Source organism: Ambystoma mexicanum, chromosome 12 (assembly GCF_040938575.1).
Source record: "Ambystoma mexicanum isolate Mex_15411 chromosome 12, UKY_AmexF1_1, whole genome shotgun sequence".
Classification (NCBI taxonomy): domain Eukaryota; kingdom Metazoa; phylum Chordata; class Amphibia; order Caudata; family Ambystomatidae; genus Ambystoma; species Ambystoma mexicanum.
In genome coordinates this window covers 440,402,819-440,423,051 of record NC_090936.1, presented here as the reverse complement: position 1 = coordinate 440,423,051, position 20,233 = coordinate 440,402,819, and the positions used below count along the sequence as shown (strand labels likewise).

The 20,233-nt window shown below is 45.3% G+C and overlaps 1 protein-coding gene across 6 annotated transcripts in view; it reads left to right on the top strand.

Moving 5' to 3' along the window:
• The window catches only part of CACNA2D4 (calcium voltage-gated channel auxiliary subunit alpha2delta 4), a 1,390,363-nt gene that overhangs the window by 1,306,649 nt on the left and 63,481 nt on the right, over window positions 1–20,233 (top strand). For 4 of the 6 annotated variants that reach the window (XM_069628636.1, XM_069628635.1, XM_069628634.1 and 1 more), the window contains 2 exons: window positions 3,352–3,372; window positions 8,507–8,624. In XM_069628636.1, the coding sequence (XP_069484737.1) occupies window positions 3,352–3,372; window positions 8,507–8,624 (139 nt within the window). The remainder of the gene's footprint in view (window positions 1–3,351; window positions 3,373–8,506; window positions 8,625–20,233) is intronic. The other 2 variants (XM_069628639.1, XM_069628637.1) reach the window with 1 other exon arrangement.

The following is a 20,233-nucleotide window of genomic DNA, read 5'->3' as shown; positions in this document are numbered from 1 at the left end:
AGCAACACTTGCACTGGCCACAGGGGGCGTGACCACTTAGTTGTTCAAAACTCCAGATCTCTGGAAGATTCTTTCACTTTTCTTTATCTCAATATCATTCCTCATTATCTGGTCGTTCAAATGTTTGCTTCTTTTGTAAGCAAAGAGTGTCTTATCAACAAGGGGGCTTGCCACCTTCCAACAGATGAGAGTTCTTCAGTGTAACTTTGTTACTGGTATTAGACATGTCTGAGAACGTGCTAACGAATACAATGTTATCCTCACTCTTTACCCTTTTCTTGTGCTCAAACAGAGCATTTCTGTCATTGTGTTTCGCTCTTGTGAGGGATCTTTTCACTAACCGTTCTGGATACACTTGTGACACCAAACGAGCCAGGGGTCAAGTCCTAAAAATGAAAGCAGGGGGGTGGGGGGACTCCTCAACAAACACGGTGGGATGTGACGTCCCCTGAAATTAGCATATCAAGGTGAAATATGCACATTTCATTAAATTGGCTTTGCATGACCACCCAAATTGCACAGGACCAATGGCATTTGCCTTTCATATAATCAACACACACACAAAACCAAGAGAGGATATTTTCTTCTAATAGTGTTTTTGAAAACGTTAAAAGGTGTGCATGTTTTAAACTCCAAGAAAGAATACAAATGTTTTCCCTGGAACTTGCAGTACCAAAATGGGACATTTCAAGGTCATATAATGCAGTGGTGAAGTGTCTGGCTTGCAAAACTGCAGATTCCGGTTTGATCCCTGAGGTCGGCTTTAATTCATAATGTTTTTAAAATTGTATTTCCTTTCATTTGCATCTGGCTATTGAACATGCCTTAGGCAATACACAATAATAAACCAATAAAATCATTACATATCCTAATTAAAATCACATTGCACCAGTAACATTTAACAATACATTTTTACAATTCATGGGTATCAGAACATCCTGATTCAACTTAGAACTTGTTATTAAATGTCGGGATGTAAACATATCAGCACTGTTTGAATGGATAATACAGACTACTATCCCGAACCCTAATCAATAGTAATTGCAGAGGCCTCAGTAAAGGTTCACCAGCCCAGATCAGGTTAGTTTCAGCAAAATGATGTTCCAGATGCAGTAGGCTGCTGAGGTCATAACCGCTGATTCAGCCGCATGCAGTGTGTTCCAAAATTGTTGTAAGCATATGTGGTCTATGCAGTTTACCATAGCGCTATAGTCCTTAACGTAGTGCGGCAACTTGTTAAAAGGTGGCAACTTGTTTCCACCGCTTCCTTACAAAAATGGCAAGTCTACCTCTCCAGGGGTATCCTGCACATTGCACCCCTATGCACCCCATAATTCATAGATTCAAAGAGAACACTCAATGTTTCTCATTTAAGGTAGGGGGGACTGAGTGCAACCTGTGAAAAAAGTGGGTGAACTCCATCCACCGGCGTGTACCCTCGAATTGAGCCTTGAACCGAGCACCCACAGATCTTGCCTCTCTAAGGAACACTTCCTTATGACTACTGTTTCTTTTAAATTTTTAGAAACTGCCCAAAGGCGCAAATTGACTCTCATATGTCTCGGGTGGAAACTTGTATATCTCAAAACAGAATTTTTGTAAATTGGTTTGTGGAAAGGCTTCACCACCAAAGCTTTCTGATTGGCACCCACACAGATGGTCACATCCAAAAAATCTATTGCATTATTGCTCAAATTAGCTGTGAATTGGAGATACATGTCTTGACTGTTCAGCCATTCCACAAACAAAATCACTGTATAAATGTTCCCAAATTATAAAAAACCATTGTCGATGTAGCATCGCCACATCCTGATATTGTCTTTATATGGATTTTCAACTGTATATACTTAAGACTCTTCCAAACACTTCACATAAAGTTTTGCAACACTAGGAGAAAGACATGCAAGTTCAAATCTGATACCCCCTGGATTGCTAACCTTGAGAGAGGACCCTTCGGTCAAGGTAGAAGACGTGTTATGGTGAATTACAAAGAAACAAATGGCACGGCAATCCCACTAAGACAGACACAAGGCTGCATAGCCACCTGGCAACCACAGGAGTGACTGGGCAAGGGTTAGGCCGAATCACAAACACCACACCCTGTTCACATTCAGCTCTCCCAAACAAGTAGCAAAGAGAGGTAACAACTACATGCACATGGATGACCGCAGCGTGTGGAACATGTAGCGTGTTGTGTTTTATACCGGCTAAACGGATAGAGGAAGGGCCTCACAAAGCACAGCCACACAGAAGGAGCATGCATGGACAGTCACGCTATTGAAGAAAGTAGAGAGGAAGGTACACACATGAATGGCGACCAGCAGCGGGATCTGGAAGAACAAGCAGTGCCAGCATCCTGAGATGGGCAACACTGCAAAGCCACAGCATCAGGAGCAGGAGGCTCCAGAAGACACGTCACTAGGAGCACAGAACCATTCCAAGAGGCCACTTCATGATAAGAAACCGCCCAGCAGGCTCAAGGACTTTGAAATGTGTTCCATTGGCCAACACATCGGTGCCGTTGAAAGAAAAAGAGGTGTGTGGCATTGTGACTCCTGCAGTGATGGGAAGCACCAGGTGGCAGTGCGCAGCGGGTGAGCACTGCGTATGCCCAAAAAGGAAGTGGGATACATACGCATTCTGGCACAGAGCTGGAACCTGAGCGGACACTCCCTCCCACTGCTCACGGTCCCTTTGGCCCTCATTCTCTGTCACAGGGGATATGCTATTATAATAAAGTATTAATTATGACAACCAGCTCCTACGTACTTATTGGGAGTGCAGTCCTGCATACCACAGTATTGCCCATGGTGATCTTTGACCCGGAATCAGTAGACTCCAAGACCTATTATCATTTCATGAGCTGTGTTTTGCACTGGGGATTGAGGTCAGTGAGCAGAAGGTCAGTCTACTGGCCTGGTTTACAGCACAGTGATCTCCCTGGCACACTAGGCCCCGTTTTAATTTGCTGCGTGTTCCCACCAAATGTATGCACCTCACACTGTACACACAGTGGAAGACAACTTTCTCTCTTAAAATACTGTGCTGATCACTGCAGCACAAAACACAGAGTAATGCGAGAGCAAAAATGGAGGCTCGCTTACTGATTAAAGTTTATTTAATTCATTGTATGAGCTGTATGTGTCTGCTCTGGACTTATTGTCTGGTGAGCAATATGAGCGATGGAAATGAAGAGATTTTAATATCATTTCACTATTTGCTTTCTTTCCTACTCCACTCATTCATTATCCCTCCCATGGACCATCTCATCCACTCGCCGGGCTGCCATCTTGTGACATGTTCATCTGGCCCTCCATCTACATCATGTGATGTGTCTTGTGACGTCCACAGCCAAGTCCTTCTTCCATCACTGTAAGTAAATGGTTCATCTTTGTGTATGGGCACGCATGTGTTGTGCGTGGTTGAGGTTGTGGGTGAGGGGAGGATTTGTTCATAAAAGCATAACCAGAGAGGGAGCGAGAATTGTGCAGCCCTTTGCAGGTCGAAGTTCATCATGCAGCTTTCTACAGGTCATGTGCTACACCGTTTACCTTCCTATTGAAAAGCAATAAAGTGAAGGTCTATGGCATTTCCTATCTAAAACTACCTCCCAGGTGAGTGACATCATATAACTTCCTCCCAAATTCTACCTCCCAGGTGAGTGGTAGAACATCACTTCCTCTTGAACTCTATCCCCCGGCTACAGATCTCTTACCACTTCCAATGAAAACTACCTTGAGGGAGACAGACAGCCTATCACTTCCTGTGTAACCCTAAGTTCAACCGCGAGGTCCCCACATCACTTCCTATCCATCGTTGACTCCCAGATGAGAGGCCCCACATAACGTTTTATCTAACTATGCTTATGGAACCAGATCGCTTCCGGTTCCATGTGTTAAAATCGCGGCAAAAAAGGCAGTGGAAACAAAATATTGCGGGGAAAAAGGCAGTGGTTTTCCCACCGCAATCCATGTAAAGGGTGCGGGGGACACCCCTGCAACCCCCAGACCCATTATACCATTTAAGGGGAGCAGGGGACACCCCTGCAATCCCTGCACCCCTTAAATGGTTTAATGGGTACACCTTTAACAGGTCAAACCACATAATTTTTGCAGCGGTTTTTTGTACAGGCAACATTTTTGCCGCACTTTTTTCACTGCATACCTCACTTCCTGTATTATCCAATGCTGAAAGGTACCACATCTCTTTCTGTCTGAGTATACCGCCCATAAGAGGCACCATTCAACATTATATTTCAGCCTACCCTCCAAGTGGCACCATTTCATTTCCTGTCTACCACTAACTGCCACATGAGCAGTGCCTGAGCATACCTGAATACCTGCACACTGCCTCCTATCTAATTACTTTCAAACAGAGGTGCCACATTGTGTTCTGTCTAGTCCTCAATTCCTAATTGAAGGGCCCAGTTCAATTTCCTGCCTAACTTTACTGCCCAACTGAGAGTCACTACGTCACTTCCGTCAACAGTCTCCTTCCCAACTAAGAGGAACCACATCAATCGCTGCCCCACTCTGTCAATGAGTACACATGACCAATATCACTTCATGCCTAATTCCACCTCCCAGCTCGGAAGAAGCATAGAATGTTCTTTCTAACTCCACCCCCTGGCTCAGAAATATCATACACTTTACTCTCCAGCTCAATTGCCCACACCTGTCAAATTCTATCTCCTACCCGAGAGGGACTTTGCTTCCTCTCCAGCTATACCGCGGAGGTGGGAAGCTGACATCACTTCCTATCATGCTCTACTTCTGAAATGAGAGGCACTGTATAGCTATTTGCCTGTCTATACTTCCCAAAAGAGGCACCACATCACCCCTTGCCCACCTAATAGATAAGAGGCACAATATGAGATCCTTTCGCACTCTACCCCCAAGATAAGCGATGCCACGTCACTTCCTGTAACTTCCTCTATAAGTTGTGGCCATATTGGGCGCTCTAGCTCCCCTGAACGCTGTCCTGCATGTTGCTTACATCACTGCCTCCCAGCCTAGAGGGACCACATCACTTTGTGGCAAAGTATACGTCCGGCATGTGTCACATGACCTTCTAACTCAGGGGTACATCGCTTCCCCCATGACTCTGCCTTCCAGCGGAAGGGCAACGGATCCCTTACTATCTCTCTTCAACTTCTAGCTGATAACCCCAATTACTTTATTTCTACCTCAACATCCCAGCTAACAAGCATAATATACATTTCTTTCTTCCTCTACCTCCCATCTGAGAAGACCCACATTCCTTGCTGTGTAACTCTATTTTCCAAAGGCACTGCCTCCATTGCTGTTTAACACCACCTCGAGTTGAGTAACACCCCATATCCTGAGAGAGACTGCATGGTGTGCAGACCCATTAGTACACAGCGAGTACTATTGCTCTAGGAGCACTGTACCTCAGGCCGTTGGCCACAGGATAAAGCTCTAATCAGCATTCCTGGTACTGTACACCATGTTGGCCTCCATTCAGGTGCCATGCACTTGCTTCGGTCTCACCTTATCTCGTTGAGCTTGTTATATGTTTCTCGAGTTTGCCTTTATTTCTTCGTCTGGAGCTGTCTTCTCTGTTTATGATGCCCTCATAGTTCTTTTTCCACACTACTGTGATGCTGGAAATTCATTGGAGGGACAGGGCCTTCATGTCCTTGTCCTGTACTCCCTTATCATGTGTGTTCTTTGATGTTTTCTGCACAGGAGTCCACTCCTTGCAGTGCAGCTCTTTTTCTTTTTGGTTGTGGTGAACAGAAGCCCTTGGGATACCCTTATGGCACCCATGGGTGGGGGTACAACCCTGTACTCCTAGTGTATGTTTTTGGGCACCTGTGTGTGGCCCACAGAGCAGGGTATGGGCTGGTGGTAGCTCCATGCTGAATTTGACAGGTACTCTGAGTATCCTCCATTTTGGGATACCCCGGCCCTGCCATAGGAATCAATTGATTCCTGATAGAAGGCAAGATGCCCCCTGTGGCCTCTTAGTTCCTATCACCTGTTACATTGTTTTTCCCAAAGTCCTGGGAAGCCCTCACTCTGTCCCTTTCTCTGACTGGCTGTTGGGTGGGCGAACCATATATGGTATTGTGGGAAAGTCCAGTCCAGACTGGCTGGAGCCTTGCCAGTGACTGTATGTTGTGGGTACACCATTGGGGTAGGACCTGTGTGAATGAAGTGTGTGACCAATATACATTCCATATTATTTGTGTCTGGTTTCTGTGTGTGTGACACAATGAATGAGACAGCCCTGCCCGAAACTGACACAAATGCAGTCTGGTGTGCTAAAAGGCTGGCTGCTTGCCCCAATCCACATTCCTTGTTATTGATGTCTGGGTGGAAGTGAATGGTCTGAATGCACTTTGAGCCTGATTGGCTGCCTGCCCGCATGAACGCCCTTCTGTCTGATTGGCTGACTGAGCTTGGCTCAGCAGTGTAAATGTGGACAGATGTGTATATCTGGGGACCTCTCACTTCCCAATTTGTTCAGAAGCTGAAGTTGAAACTTGAAGCTGCTCATCCTTGAAGCCCAGCTGGAAGAAGGTTTACTGCTGCTTTCCGTTGACAAAATCTAAAAGCTGTCAAGTCTGTCAAGGACTGATACAAGAGAGGACTGGTCTTTGAGACCTCTCCCCGAGCTATGAGGGGACATCGTGCAGAAGCTGATCTTCATTGAGGCACCCTGGAAGTCAGTCCGAAATGGCTGTTGACTGGAAACGTGGTCCGCTGAGAAATCTTGAAGTAAAGCACCAGGACATCGAGGCCGTCTAAGTCCATCGTCGTCGACCGGGGTTCGGAGGATTTTTGTAACCGCTGGAAGCCCGTCGAGTTGTGTTACCCAGAAGCAGGGACAGCTTGACGCTGTGCTGCTCGACGACCAGCGCCGCGCCGCTCCGCCTTGTCTAAGAACATTAAAAAAAGGGCTCCCATGCCATCACCATCGACCGCTGGAGAAAGTCGAGTTCGTCGACGACCGAGGAGAATCCACCAGTCGGTTTCCCGCCACCTGAAGTCCACAAAGATGCCGACAAGTGAAGATCCGAAATCCAGCCGTGGGCGAGTCCCAATCATTGACGCCAACACCCGATGCCAACTTGCAGGCCTACGTTCTTCACAGAGTCTTCTATGTGGCACCAAACATTTTGCATCAAGGTGCACCGCACGCCTCATCTTCCCAGGACGTCCTCGAACGATCGTTGAGAAGCACTGCGAAGATTGAAGCTGCAGTCTTGATGCCAGTGTTCACATTTCTTAGAGTAATTTCGATACCCTGTGGCTCCTGCATTAAAGGGAGTTCACTCTCGAGGGATCCGTCGACAAACCGTCGAAGAAACTCTTCTAACTCAGGTGCATTGGGGTAGTGGAACATTTTAACCAGGAAACAAGACTATTTAAACATTAATGGACTGGGCTGGTTAATACTCTTTATTACGGGTTGCCCAGGTGGGGGAAATCCTCACAGAGAACTGTGTCTTAGTAGCTAAAGTACCATTCTGCCATTGTATGACCCAACCTGTCTTCCTTCCCATGATATATGGTGATGCATATTGTTATATGAGTTGTATGCCATTATAACTGTCAGCAGTGGATGCATTTTAAAGGAGTCAATAGCTAAGTGTGGTACCACATAGACATTGTAGATATTTGTCACATTAGAATAGCCAGAGTACAAAGTGTGTTATTTATTGATGTATATATCATGAACCTTATTTATATATAAAGAACTGTGTTAGCACATAACATACTGTGTGGACATTCCTTTGTGGGAGGCTTGGGGACTCCACTGCACTTAAGAACCAGCCCGCATCACCTCCTGAGTGTTTAAGCCTTGGTTGCTCTTCCACTCGCTACCCTATAGAGAACCTTGGCTGGGGTGCTCTGTGCTTCTACTCTGCCATGTAGAGGGCAAGGGTACAGATACCCCACTCCACCGGCCCTGCCTTCTTCCCAAAGCATCTTGCATTCTATCAATGAGCCGTTATTTCCCCTCCTGTTGTCTATGCTGTCTATGCACCTCTCTGTTTTATTCACTGTGACATATCACTCCTCGCTTCTATCCTCTTACCTAACCCTTCAGTTTCTATTAGGAATATTGAGCAATGTCCACAATATGAGCCTCTACTATTACCCACCCTTTCCATGCCATCCCTTGTCATGGAATTGAATGTCTCGTTTCTCCCACTTGCGATTTCATGAGTCCAGGAATAGTGCGTTAATCTTTAAATAGGGAGGCCATCTTTGAGCAGTGGATTTTTATGCTATTGCCATTGCTCTGGATAGTGCACTGTATGAAGCATAGGGACTTGCCGCAAAGCAGGGGTTTACCAAAATGCTAGACAGAACAAGTTATTGGCTCTGATGTGTACTAAAATGACTAAGATCAACATGAACAGGTTTTCAACATCTTCCAATGCCCCCCATCTGCGTATTCCTGCTGCCCGGCTCTCATTTTCCTCTTTCTCTTGTTAAAACTCCTTTCCCTCCTTTTTTCCATCTGCTCATAGCTCACAAGCACAAGAAGCACGACATGCTGCAGCCCTGTGACACGGAATACCCAGCCTTCATCCATGACACGTCCATCAGAGAAGCCAACGGGCTGATCGAGTGTGGACACTGCCAAAAGTAAGAGACCCTACCTCATTCTCAGAGGTAGACCTAAAACTAACCTAAATGTGTTGTGTGTAGAGCTATCAGAGGTGGGGCCTGCCAGTTCTAAATATTGCCATCTTACCTTGATGCAATTAAGATATGTAGGAGGATTGTGATGGTGTGGCTTTAGCATGATAGAGACAACGTGCACATCTTACATCGCCATACATATGCCACATGAAGGCATACCTGCTCCACATTCCCATAGCAAATGTGTTACCGTAAATAACCCGTGTAGTGCCATACCAGCTTCACATTCACACCTCCTCAATCACTGATGCCATGCATATGCCATGTGATACCATGCGTTCTTCATATTGATAGGGCACACATGACGACACACATATGCCTTGTGAAGCCGTATCTCTTTTACCTTCATGGAGCCCCATTGATGCAGTACATATTATATGTGAAAACTGTACGGTAGGTTCAGAAAACGATCAGAAAAATCAATCCCGGGAAGCAATAATGGAGCGCATGATTTGCACGTAAAACAGCTTTAATACATGAAAATTACGTCTGGAAGGGTCAGTCAGCTCCTTAGAACTGAAAACTGAAAATTCTCTTGACCGCCCACATTGAGTAACAGTATTTAAAACCCCCAAAATGTGAATACATTACAAGTATCACATATATGTTAATCCCACTTTCACTATTGGCGCTCACCTACATACAAATCTAAGCACAATATACATTAGCACGCTCTATTGTTTAGTACATTACCCGTGACCATCCTAAGTGCAGTCCCCTACTAATTACCTGATTGTGCAGTCAGCAAAAAATACCCCATCCTGATTGGCTAATGTAACATTTACTAAAACAGCATGCCTTCATTGGTCAAAACAGGTTCATGTAACTTCTGATTTGCAGTCCCACGGAAACGACCAACTCATGTAGGGTATATGTGAACAGTGAAGTCAGCAAATTAGAGACAGTAATATCCTCTCCCATGAGCTCAGCCAATTTGGCAATCCAGCCATTTCCCAGACCTTGTAGCAGTTTAGCCCGCAACACTTTTTGCAACTCCCATTTTGAAACATGTTGCTATCCCTGGCACACATTCTTCTGGCTATTTCTGGGGAACCAGGTGGCTTCATAAAAAACGTAACTGAGGCCCCACTCTTTGGAAATTAATTTCTCATGTTTATTCATGGAACCAGGCCTTTCAATTGCAGACCCAGTTGCCCCAACACTCCCTAAGGGGCAGCATAACCACAATCTAGTTTGACGCTTTAGCAGTGTCTCCACTCAAGGCTTTATTCACACTAAAACATGTCCTTCACAACTATTGTACTCATCTACCGTTGAGAACACAAACTGTTAATTTACATTTCACTCAAAGCTTCTGAGAACAGCTAGGCCTTGCAACAATAACTAATGTGTGTGCTGCACCTCACCCTGCCACCAAGATCTGTGGCATGCTGAACGCTCGCTGGGGGAGGCAGGAATAAAGTTGAATTAAATGGAATGACAGAGGCTCAGATCTGCGGCCCAGTTCCCTGAATGGCAGATATCTACAACGCTGACGGGACCTAGTTCAAAATGGCATGACTCGGGCTAACATGACAAGAGGCCCTTATGCTAATGGTAACCCGTAACAATATCTTTTGCTGCCTATCATTCCGCCATGTACTCAATAGCCTAATGCTCTCTAGAATGTGGCAGAACTAAATGCAATTCGAAAGTGGCCTGAATTGCTGCCACAAATGGCAGAAATACTAGCACTGAATATGACCAATTCTTCACGTTAATAGAATTTCCGCAGCTTGTGCTTCCCTTTACGTTTAGGGCCTTGCACCTGCATCCCAAAAAGACATATATTTTGTGATGCCATACCAGCTTCACATTCATAAGGCACCAGTGATGCAATGCCTCCTTCCTTTTCATAAAGAAACAACTGATGCTGCACCTACCCCATGTGAGCCTATATCTACTTAACATGTATAGGGCACCAGTGATGACATGCATATCCCATGTGGTGCCACACCCACTTCACACTGATAGGACACCACTGATGCCATACATAAATCATGTGATTTCATACCTGCTGCACATGCATAGGGCACCATTGATGACAGATATAAAATATGTGATGTGATACTTGCTGCAGATTCATAGGGCACCATTGATGCCATACATCCTCTATGTGATGTCATACATCCTGCACATTCATGGGCCACTGGGGATGCCATACTATGTGATGTCATACCTGCTGCACATTCACAGGGCACCATTGATGCCATGTGTAAAGTATGTGATGTCATACTTTCCGCACATTCATAGGGCCCTGCTGGTTCCATACGTAAACTATTCAACGTTGTACCTGCTGCACATTCACAGGGCACCATTGATGCCATACATAAACTATGTGATGTCATAGATGCTGCACATTCACAGGGCACCGGGATGCCATACTTGAAGTGTTCCCTTTTGTTCAATCTCTGGAGTACGGTGGGATAGATCTAGGGTTTACTCCATTTTACGGTTTTAGTATACGTGTCGGTGGCCCTGTTTTCCCCGAGCAGTGACCCCCCCCTCCCCTGTTATACAGAGAGCAGTTGTTTTTAGTGAGTTGGAATCATTGATGCTCGGATTGCAGCAGGCAGGCACTAGACATCATATGGAAAATATAAAGCCCCCAAAATACACACTGGAAATACATTGAAAGGGCAACTGCCCCCTTGCTAGACTGCACTTTCTAAGCAAACAAAATAACTCAGTCCACATTTGAGTCCATTCTTTCTCCTAGCAAAACTACTTTCTGGTGGAAAATAGGGCAACTCCAGGCTTTGTAATGGATGTAAAAGCAACTGTCTGAGGCTGAGACATCCTCTGCAGTTCACTCAGCCCTGATTCCAACCGATTACTTTAAAATGTGTTGCAAGTATCCATTGTGTCAATGACATCATAAAAAAAGGAGAGGAAAGGGGGTCTGGCAAGAGGCAGTATTACCTTTCTGTAGGAAATCTATCTTTGGTTGAAAAAACAGCCTTACAACCAGGATAAAGTGATTTTATTTTCCGGAGGAAAAAAGCATTGTTTTCGATCCCCAGCTTTAGGGCATCTACCGTCTTAAGTGGCCTGAGAAATGAGCACATATAAAATAAAGTATAATCTTATCCATAGATGGGGTTGTTTGTGAATGTTTGCTAGATCTTCGGTTGAGCTCCAGCCAAGCCCCTTTTGAACAATGCAGCAAGAAGAAAGATGTCCATGGTTGACTTTGCTGCATAAACACTCTGCCCTGACTAGTTGAACTGTTGCTGAGTAGAACGTATATAGAACTTCAGCCACACCTCTTCCACACAAAACCCCAAGAATTCAATTTAACCACATGCTTCTGACACAAACGCAGATGGCTGATTGGTCAGGCTAGAGGACGTTGAATACCAAGACTTTAGGCAAAACAAAATCCAGGAGGCTAAGCTGCATTAAATGCAGTGGTGGTGTGCCACTATGTGTATGGTGGCCGTATAAATTAGGAGGTCTTTTAGAGGCGCCAGGAATGTGTGGAATGGAGATCGCAATCTGTAGTTCAAGGAAAATCCAACTGATATTGTATTGTTGAGACTTTGGCTAGTTTGATCCTGCAACACCATCTAAACGCTCCCCCCAGAGCTTTTGTACAATAAACCTGCTTTATGTACAACAGTGTTTTCGCTTCTTAAGTGGTGGGCCTGTTTTGGGTTAAGGTGATTAAAGGCCCATCCCCACAAGATCTAGGGAACATGCTCCCTAGTTTAGTCAAACATGAGGAAAAATGTATTCTCATGATGGTTGTTTGATGTCCCCAAGTACATACCTCTGTAGGCATATATGGGCAAAATAAGGGGTGCTGGCAATCCATGATGAGAGGCTGATCTTGTCATTACTTTCTTGGGTTCATTTGTGAGTAATGACTTCCTTTGACCATCATCATCAGGCTGTCTTGGCATTGGAAGCATCAATAAGAGTTGCTTAGCGTCCATCTTTTAAATGTATTATGCTTGTAATTGGCCTATGGGAATTGCGGCAGGTCACCTGAGCTCTTGCCAGAACTTCTCCAATAGAAAAACTGCCATCTCATGTTCCGTATTGAGACCATCAGTTGTTGCATGCAGTAGACAGATGACTTTGGCCTCCTCTTGTCATAGTCGTAATTCGCTGACTTTGGCCTCCTCTTGTCGTAGTCGTAATACTCTATTGACAGCTCTGATGGTGCTGCTTATATGTCTTTGTACCAAGAATCTGATCGCCATCTTGTCACCCTCCTGATGTTACTTGCTCCAGTGTGCTGCACCAAGGGATGTCTAAGATCTTGGCTACCTATCATTGCTATGTGCTCTCTTTCGAATTGTGCTGCCAGCATACATTTTGCCACATACACACACAATTGCATAAACTACATATTTGGTCTTAAAATTAATGAAATCCATGATTTTGATTGTACACTTCTCTTTTGTCACAAATTCCTATACACTGTTGTATGCATATTTACACATCACACAAATTTAACAACTGTGTAAACTGACTGTGCTTAGCCAATTGGTGTTCTCACTCTTATGTGACATGATGCCCTTGCATAGATAACCTTAAGTATGTACCCAATATATTCTTTGAGGTCTGCATCCATTTGCAACAAATGCCAGTGTTTGGGCAGGATCCTTGAGACTTGTGTACTCTTGCTGGAATACCTTGTAATGAATCTCACTTGGTTTTTGGTTTTGGGTACTATTAGCGTGGACCTATCTGTGAGGTGTATACATTCTCCAGTGGGAATATTCTTGATTGTACTTCTTTTAGGACAGCTGTAGCAAGTCGGAAGAAGGAGTCGGACAAGTTATGGACATTCTGAATTATCTTTAATGACATTATAATGATAAGGCCCAACTTTCCCTGTCGCTGAGGGGACCCCTGCCTGTTGTCAGGAAGTCCAAAGTAAGAATGTCCTCCATCCTAACTAACTCAACCTGATCCTACCTCTATGTATAACCAATTTAAACTAGGCCAAGAGAATGTCTTTTCTTCTTTTATCTTTTGATAGTCTCTTTTATATAAAGGTTTCTCTTTTGTACACATGTTTCTTATTGTAATCCTCTTGGATAGTCTTTTTGATAAGCTCTTGGAGCACTTCCAAAATGTTCTTGGATCTTATACTCTCTGCAGTACTATGCTTATAACATCTTACCTTCAGAGGCGTTCTCACACTCTTGTCTAAACTCGTAGACCTTTCCCAGTCTTTTCTTTCAAGCTTTCCAAGCTTGGGTATGTCTTGATCCTAATTAAGACTTTATTTATCCAGGGTTCTCTTTCTTAGAATATATCTTCCTCTATCTTGTTCACCTGCCGGTCTTAGCTCACATCTTTCATTACACAATTTTATGCCGTCCTTCTCCAATGTTCACTTCTTAAGTCATAGGGTAATTTCCCTTCCTCCCATGGTATTCATATCCAGTCTCGTTCTGTTTCCTGCATGGGATTATTAGATACCTGTGTCATGGGTTTTTCACATGTCCAATTAGCTGATCATTTTGGCAATATCTCGTCCTTAGGACTGGGACGGGTTTCTCTTTTCATACAATACCAATCTTTCTCTATCTCCCCAAATGGTTTATTCATAACTTGCTTTGTCAGGTTTTTACAATTCTCTTTTGACAGTCTTATATTTAGTATAGTACCCAGAGGTATTATAAGCGTGGACACAGGGATCGAACCTGGGTTGCTCTGTGTGGTCTTTCCAAGGTGAGCACGTTGCCCCTGAGCTATCCTCCCGAGACTATGACTGGGATGAGCTTCTCCATGCATATAATGGTGCATATAATGGTGCATATAATGGTGCTCTGGCAGCCTCCCAACTTTCTGTTCTCCCTGGTACCGCCATGTAAGCAGGGCAACCTTGCAGGGCTCAGCACTCACTCAGGTAGTCCTCTTCGGTGGTAATGAACGAAAAGATTGAATCTAAAATGCTGAATGCATGTTTAGTATGCATTCGGCATAATTGATTAGATATTTTGTCCATAATACTGAACATGGGAGCGGGTGTTGTGGGGGTGTACCCCGCTACCCCAGTCCAGTATTCTGGGCTGCAGAGGTTGCGGGGGTGTCCCCCACATACATTAAAAGCAGTGCGGGGGACAAACAGGCGAAATCCCAAAAGATCAAATTACAAAATACAGGCAAGTGGGCTCTGTGATTTTGTAATTCGATCTTTTGGGATAGGTTTTTTTAATGTACACCCCTCTTCAGTATCTGGCCTCTCGTTCCTCAGCTTCTCGTTCCTCACATTCGCCAGTGTACCCATTCTTGGCTTCCCCTCTGGCTACTACAGAATATTGCTGTGACAATAGGGAGCTGCTCGCGCTCCCAGCAGTGATGTCTCTGTGTTGTTGCCTGGGCACCCTGCCCACCACGATACAGTCGTGGTCACGCCACCACCTGGTACAAGGTTTCTCTCTCCCACTAAACAACGGTTTCTCTGTTGTATACACCGGGCCTCCAGCATCCCACACTGGCATTTTTCGCTACCTCGAAAGTCATGGGCTCTGCTGCTTGTCTCTGCTCTGCCTCTCCAAGGCGTGATGATGTCGGGTGCTTCTCCTGAATACCATACTCTCTCTCGCCTTCTTCCACTCTTCACAGTTAAATATACATCTCTCGTTAAACAGGCATCTTCTTTTCCTTTTTCATGTTCGTTTGTTTCAGCATTGCCTTCAGCCAAATATAAAGATGTCACATTATTCTTCATAGCAGGCAGTCCCATGTATGCTATGGTATGTGGTCCATGGGGTTGCTCACAGGAACAGGAGTTCTTGTGCCCTAAGGGGGAGTCTATCTGAGTGAGATCCCACTTGCCTCGACCCCAATGAGGGTCTTGCGGAGTGGGCTCACCTCCTTAGCTTCAAAGGGGGAGGCTTCCCCTTGGTACAAAGGGACTAATAACCATGTTTTGTCACACAGCTCTGTGCATGCAAAGATGCACTGACCTCAGTGGGTTTTGAGTATATTCTAGAATGTAGCCGATTCTGCTGAACATAAATATTGAGATCCAAAAAATGAATCTCCTATTTTCTCTGTGTGCTACTAAATTTGATCAGAGAATTGTTATCGTTAAGATGCGTTAGGTATTGGTCTAGATGTTCCATTGAGCGAGTCCATATTAGAAATATGTCATCAATGGATCTAAACTACGTTTTAACGTGTTTGCCTAGCTGCACGTTGTCCACTGCATGTGTAGTTTAAACAAATCCCATGAAAAAATTAGCAATAGAAGGTGCATAACATGCTCCCATAGCAATTCCTATTGTCGGCTTATAAAAATGACCATCAATTAGAAAGATATTATTATCCATGGTGAATTATAAAAGTTCTTTTAACATCTCAAAATTGTGTAAATAAGATGCTAAGAAAATAGGCTAATGTTTTGAGTGCCAATTCATGCCTGATTGACCTATACAATGCTTTAACATCTATCGTTACTAGAATATACTTGGTGTTCCATTCAAGGTTGTCCAAAAGTTGTAAAATATGCATAGAAGTAAGAATTGTGAGTAATGACTTCCCCTGACCTCCATCATCAGGCTGTCATGGCATTGGAGGCATCAACAAGAGTTGCTTTGCCCCCATCTTAGACTACCTGTAATTGGTCTACAGGAATTGGGGCAGGCCAGGAGAGCTGTTGCGGGAACATTGGCTAAGATTATTAGATTTCCTTGTTGAGGGGGGAGCTGAAGATGTAAACGGTGGGATAGCGAGGCACTGAACTCCACTGGGCTGCACTGCTTCCATTCTAGGTTCAACAAAGGCCTCGGATGGAACTGATCAATAGTAGTAAAATGAGGAACAAGGCATTTGTATTCCCCTTTTCGATTAGGCCAATTGCTGAATAGTAGTCTGAAGGCAAAATGGTATAAGAATGGGCGAGCTTCAAGCAAGTGCCACTGTGGCAGTGGAGAGAGTGAGACCTTAGCACACTTCTCTGATGGTACTCATGGTTGAGGAGAGTCTGGTTGTATCCTCTCCCCAGGATTATGGGGAAGCATCAACGATGGTGATCTTGAACCTACAAAAGGGGGGTAGTGGACTGGATGACAGGCCTAGATTATGGGCCCCATCACGGGTTGGGAGGTAATGCCGGCGCTATTAGCACCGGCGCTAATAGCCCTACCGCCAAACCCCCCGGCGCTATTAGCGCTGGATCACTGGTTTGGCGGAAGGGTTATTGCCCATTCCCCATTGGGCCCATTCGGGAATTCTTCATTCCCCATTGGGCCCAATGGGGAAAATTTGTGCTATTACTGCTGGCGGATTTACCGCCGGCGGTAATCGTGCCAAAAATTGGCAATTTTGCCACGGATTTCCCCCCAGCTAAGAGCTGGGGGGAAATCCGTCAAAGCCATGATCTGGCGGACCCTTAAAAGCGGCGGTAATAGTGCTACCACCGCCTTTAAGGGTTACCGCCAGACTCGCGATGAGGCCCTATATCTAGAGCTTGAGAGTAGATGCTGAGGAGGCTGCCCAGAATGTGTCCCTTACTCCTGCTTAGCAAAAAAATGTATGTCTACGGGTAATTCAAGACATGTAATCTACAGGTTGTAGCCGGGTCCTTTGAATGACTTTTAAAAATGATTTAATTTTTTAAGTTTTAGATAGTTTTCGATATTGCTTCTGGGTTTTGTTTGAATGGATTGTATTTGTTTTATTAAATTAAGTGTATACAGTATGATATGTGTTATTTGTGTGTGTTATTTCTTGCTCTAATGCACTAAATATAGCATGATTGAACATGAAACAAGAAGATGCAAAGGGAAGGTCAAGCTTTGAAATGATTTGATTTGTGGTTTTATAGAGGGCACTAATACCTGCTAGGCTCTTGATGTTGGCACTGAAAAGGCCTGGGTGATTTTCTAGTTCCCTAGTAACAATGGGAAGAGTGCTGCAAAGGCAAGGGGCTTTAACTACGAAAGCTCTACCATCTCATCTTTTCCTAGGGGTTCTCAAGCCCTTTAAAAAGAGAACCGGAACAGGAAGGAAGATATCACAAGGGCACATAGTGAGGCATTTTTCCTGAGAAGCAGGTGGGCCCTGGCGGTGGTATGCTTTATGGGTGATACAAAGAGGCGTATCTTCTGACCAACCAGTAGCCAGTGCAGATGTCGGAGAACAGGGGAAACATGCACTCTAAATCTCGTCTCGGTGAGAAGTCTGGCTGTCAGATCTGTGGTAAACTGCAGCTGTTTAGCGATGTATACAGGCAGACAAAAGCAGACACAAGTAAAGAGCGGTGCCATAATCCAGCTTGAAGGAAATATCGGCTGAAATAAAAAATGGCTTGAGGAGCAGAAGGTAGAAATAAGGGGAACACTGTAAAATTCATAAGGCGGGGGTCTGCAACCTGTGACGCTGCCGATGGTCTAGACCCTGATCCCACACAATTGATTATGATGGCTAGGCTGTTGGGAGTGGTAGTCCAAACCATCTGGAAATCCAAAGGTCGCAGACTCCTGGCACAAGGGATAGAAATAGGTACCAGTGAGCATGTTTATCTGGGAGAGCAGAGATGGAGGGTACTACCCAGATGAAATCTGAAGCTGCAAACCCACTCCCGCCCCAGATGGCCAAATGTGAAGTTACAGAGGTCATTCTTCACCCCCAATAACTTGAAACCCACTCTTATCAAAGCTGAACTTCAGCCAGCATCTGCCCATCCATCCATCAAATAGCCTTTAAGCAACTTTGAAGGATAATCTTTGTGTCATCGAAATAGGAATAGAACTGAAGGTGAAAAGAACAACTGAGTTAAGCAAGGGGTTAGATTTATAGTTTAAATAGAGCAGGCAATAACTAATACGTTTTGGGGTCACCACACAGAGTAGGGTGGTAGCATGATGTGATGGGGTCAATATTCACAGATTGGGAACAATGGCCAGAAAATAGGTCAGCCAAGCCAGGGCGACTCTGCCTCTCCCTGTCGCAGTAGATGATCAACAGTGTCAAATGCTACTAATACATCGGGCACAAAAAGGGCCACAGGCACATAACCTCCACCAACCGCCTGCTGCAGAGCATCCAGGACTGAGAGCTGCACTGACTCTGTTCGCCTAGAAGGAGAAACACCTGTCTGCACCAGCTCAGAGTGGTGGGATGACTCAATAAAATGGCAACCACCCGTTCGCTGATCTTAGCCAGAAAGAGTAGGAGAGAGCCTGTGCAAATATAAGCGGTGTTGGAAAAATATAGGGAAGGTTTCCCTGACAGTGGTCAATCCTGGCTAATTTAACTGCAGCTGGAACACAACCCGAACTCAGGGATTTGTTAACAATATGGGAAACCACAGGAGACAAAACATGTTTTCATGGGAGAAGCTCACCAGAACAGTGGTCCAGAGATTGCTCTCTTTTAATTTTAGAGATACAGCAAATAATTTCAACCAAGAAGGTATGATCAAATTTCTCCTCCAGCACTTCACTCTGTACCTGTGGTGTCCCCCAGGGCTATATCCTATCACCATGGCTCTTCAATATCTACCTTGCCCCTTTTTGTTACCTGATTTGCTCCTTCTCTCCACATTTCCAGTGTTACGCTGATGACACGCAGCTTTCCTTCAAACTTCCCTCTACTACTACCTCTGCTTCCTCCTCTCTCATCCCTGATTGTCTGACTGCTATGCAGGCATGGTGAGCGGCTAACAACCTCTGTCTTAATGCCACTGAAATGGAGATCTTTCTTATTGGGACACCTGCCCCCTGTTTCCCTCCTACCCTCTGCCCCCCCCTCCTTGGGCCCTCTACCTTCACCTTCCCTTGAGGCCAAAAACCTTTAGGTCGTTTTTGACTCCTCCCACTCCTTCACCCCTCACATCTTGGACCTTGCCAAGAAGGCCCACTTCCATCATCACCTCCTCAGAGGCATTCTCCCTTTGCTCACCTTTCCCCAGAAGCTCAATGTTTCCAGAGCTCTGGTCCTCTCTAGGTTGGACTAGGTCTCTCCCCCTTTCCTCCCTAAACCACCTTCAGCTAATCCAGAATAGGGCTGCAAGACTTATCCTTGGCCTCTAACCCAGGACCACATCTCTGCAGCCCTAGAATCTCTCCACTGGCTCCCAGTGGCTGAAAGGATCAAATTCAAGACGCTCTTCATTATCCACACAGCATTCTGGGGCCTGGGACCACGCTATCTCCAACTTTTCCTCCCTTAATACTTCCCAGCTAGTGCCGTCCACCTCTCTAACTCCAACTCACTGCTTGTCAAAGGCTTCTCCAAGCAGAGAGTGGGGGGCAGGTCTCTCTCTTCGGCTGGTGCCTCTCTCTGGAACAACCTCCCTGCCCCTCTCAGACTTGTGCCGGAAGGTTCCAGAAACTTCTCAAAACTCTGCTTTTCTCTACTTGTTTATTTCTTTCCCTTCCCTGCTAATCACCCCACTGCTGCTGAGACTGGCGGCCTGGACCTTCATGAATCACACAGATACCAGGCCCCTGTCCAGTCAACTCCAGGCCCCTCTCCCCCACCCAGCACTGCCATTGTGGGCCCCCTGCCAGGCAGCTGTTCATCCCCCCTTTGGGATTCCTCTGCCCTAGCACTTAGCCAGTGGTTCCTCCCCTGGCACC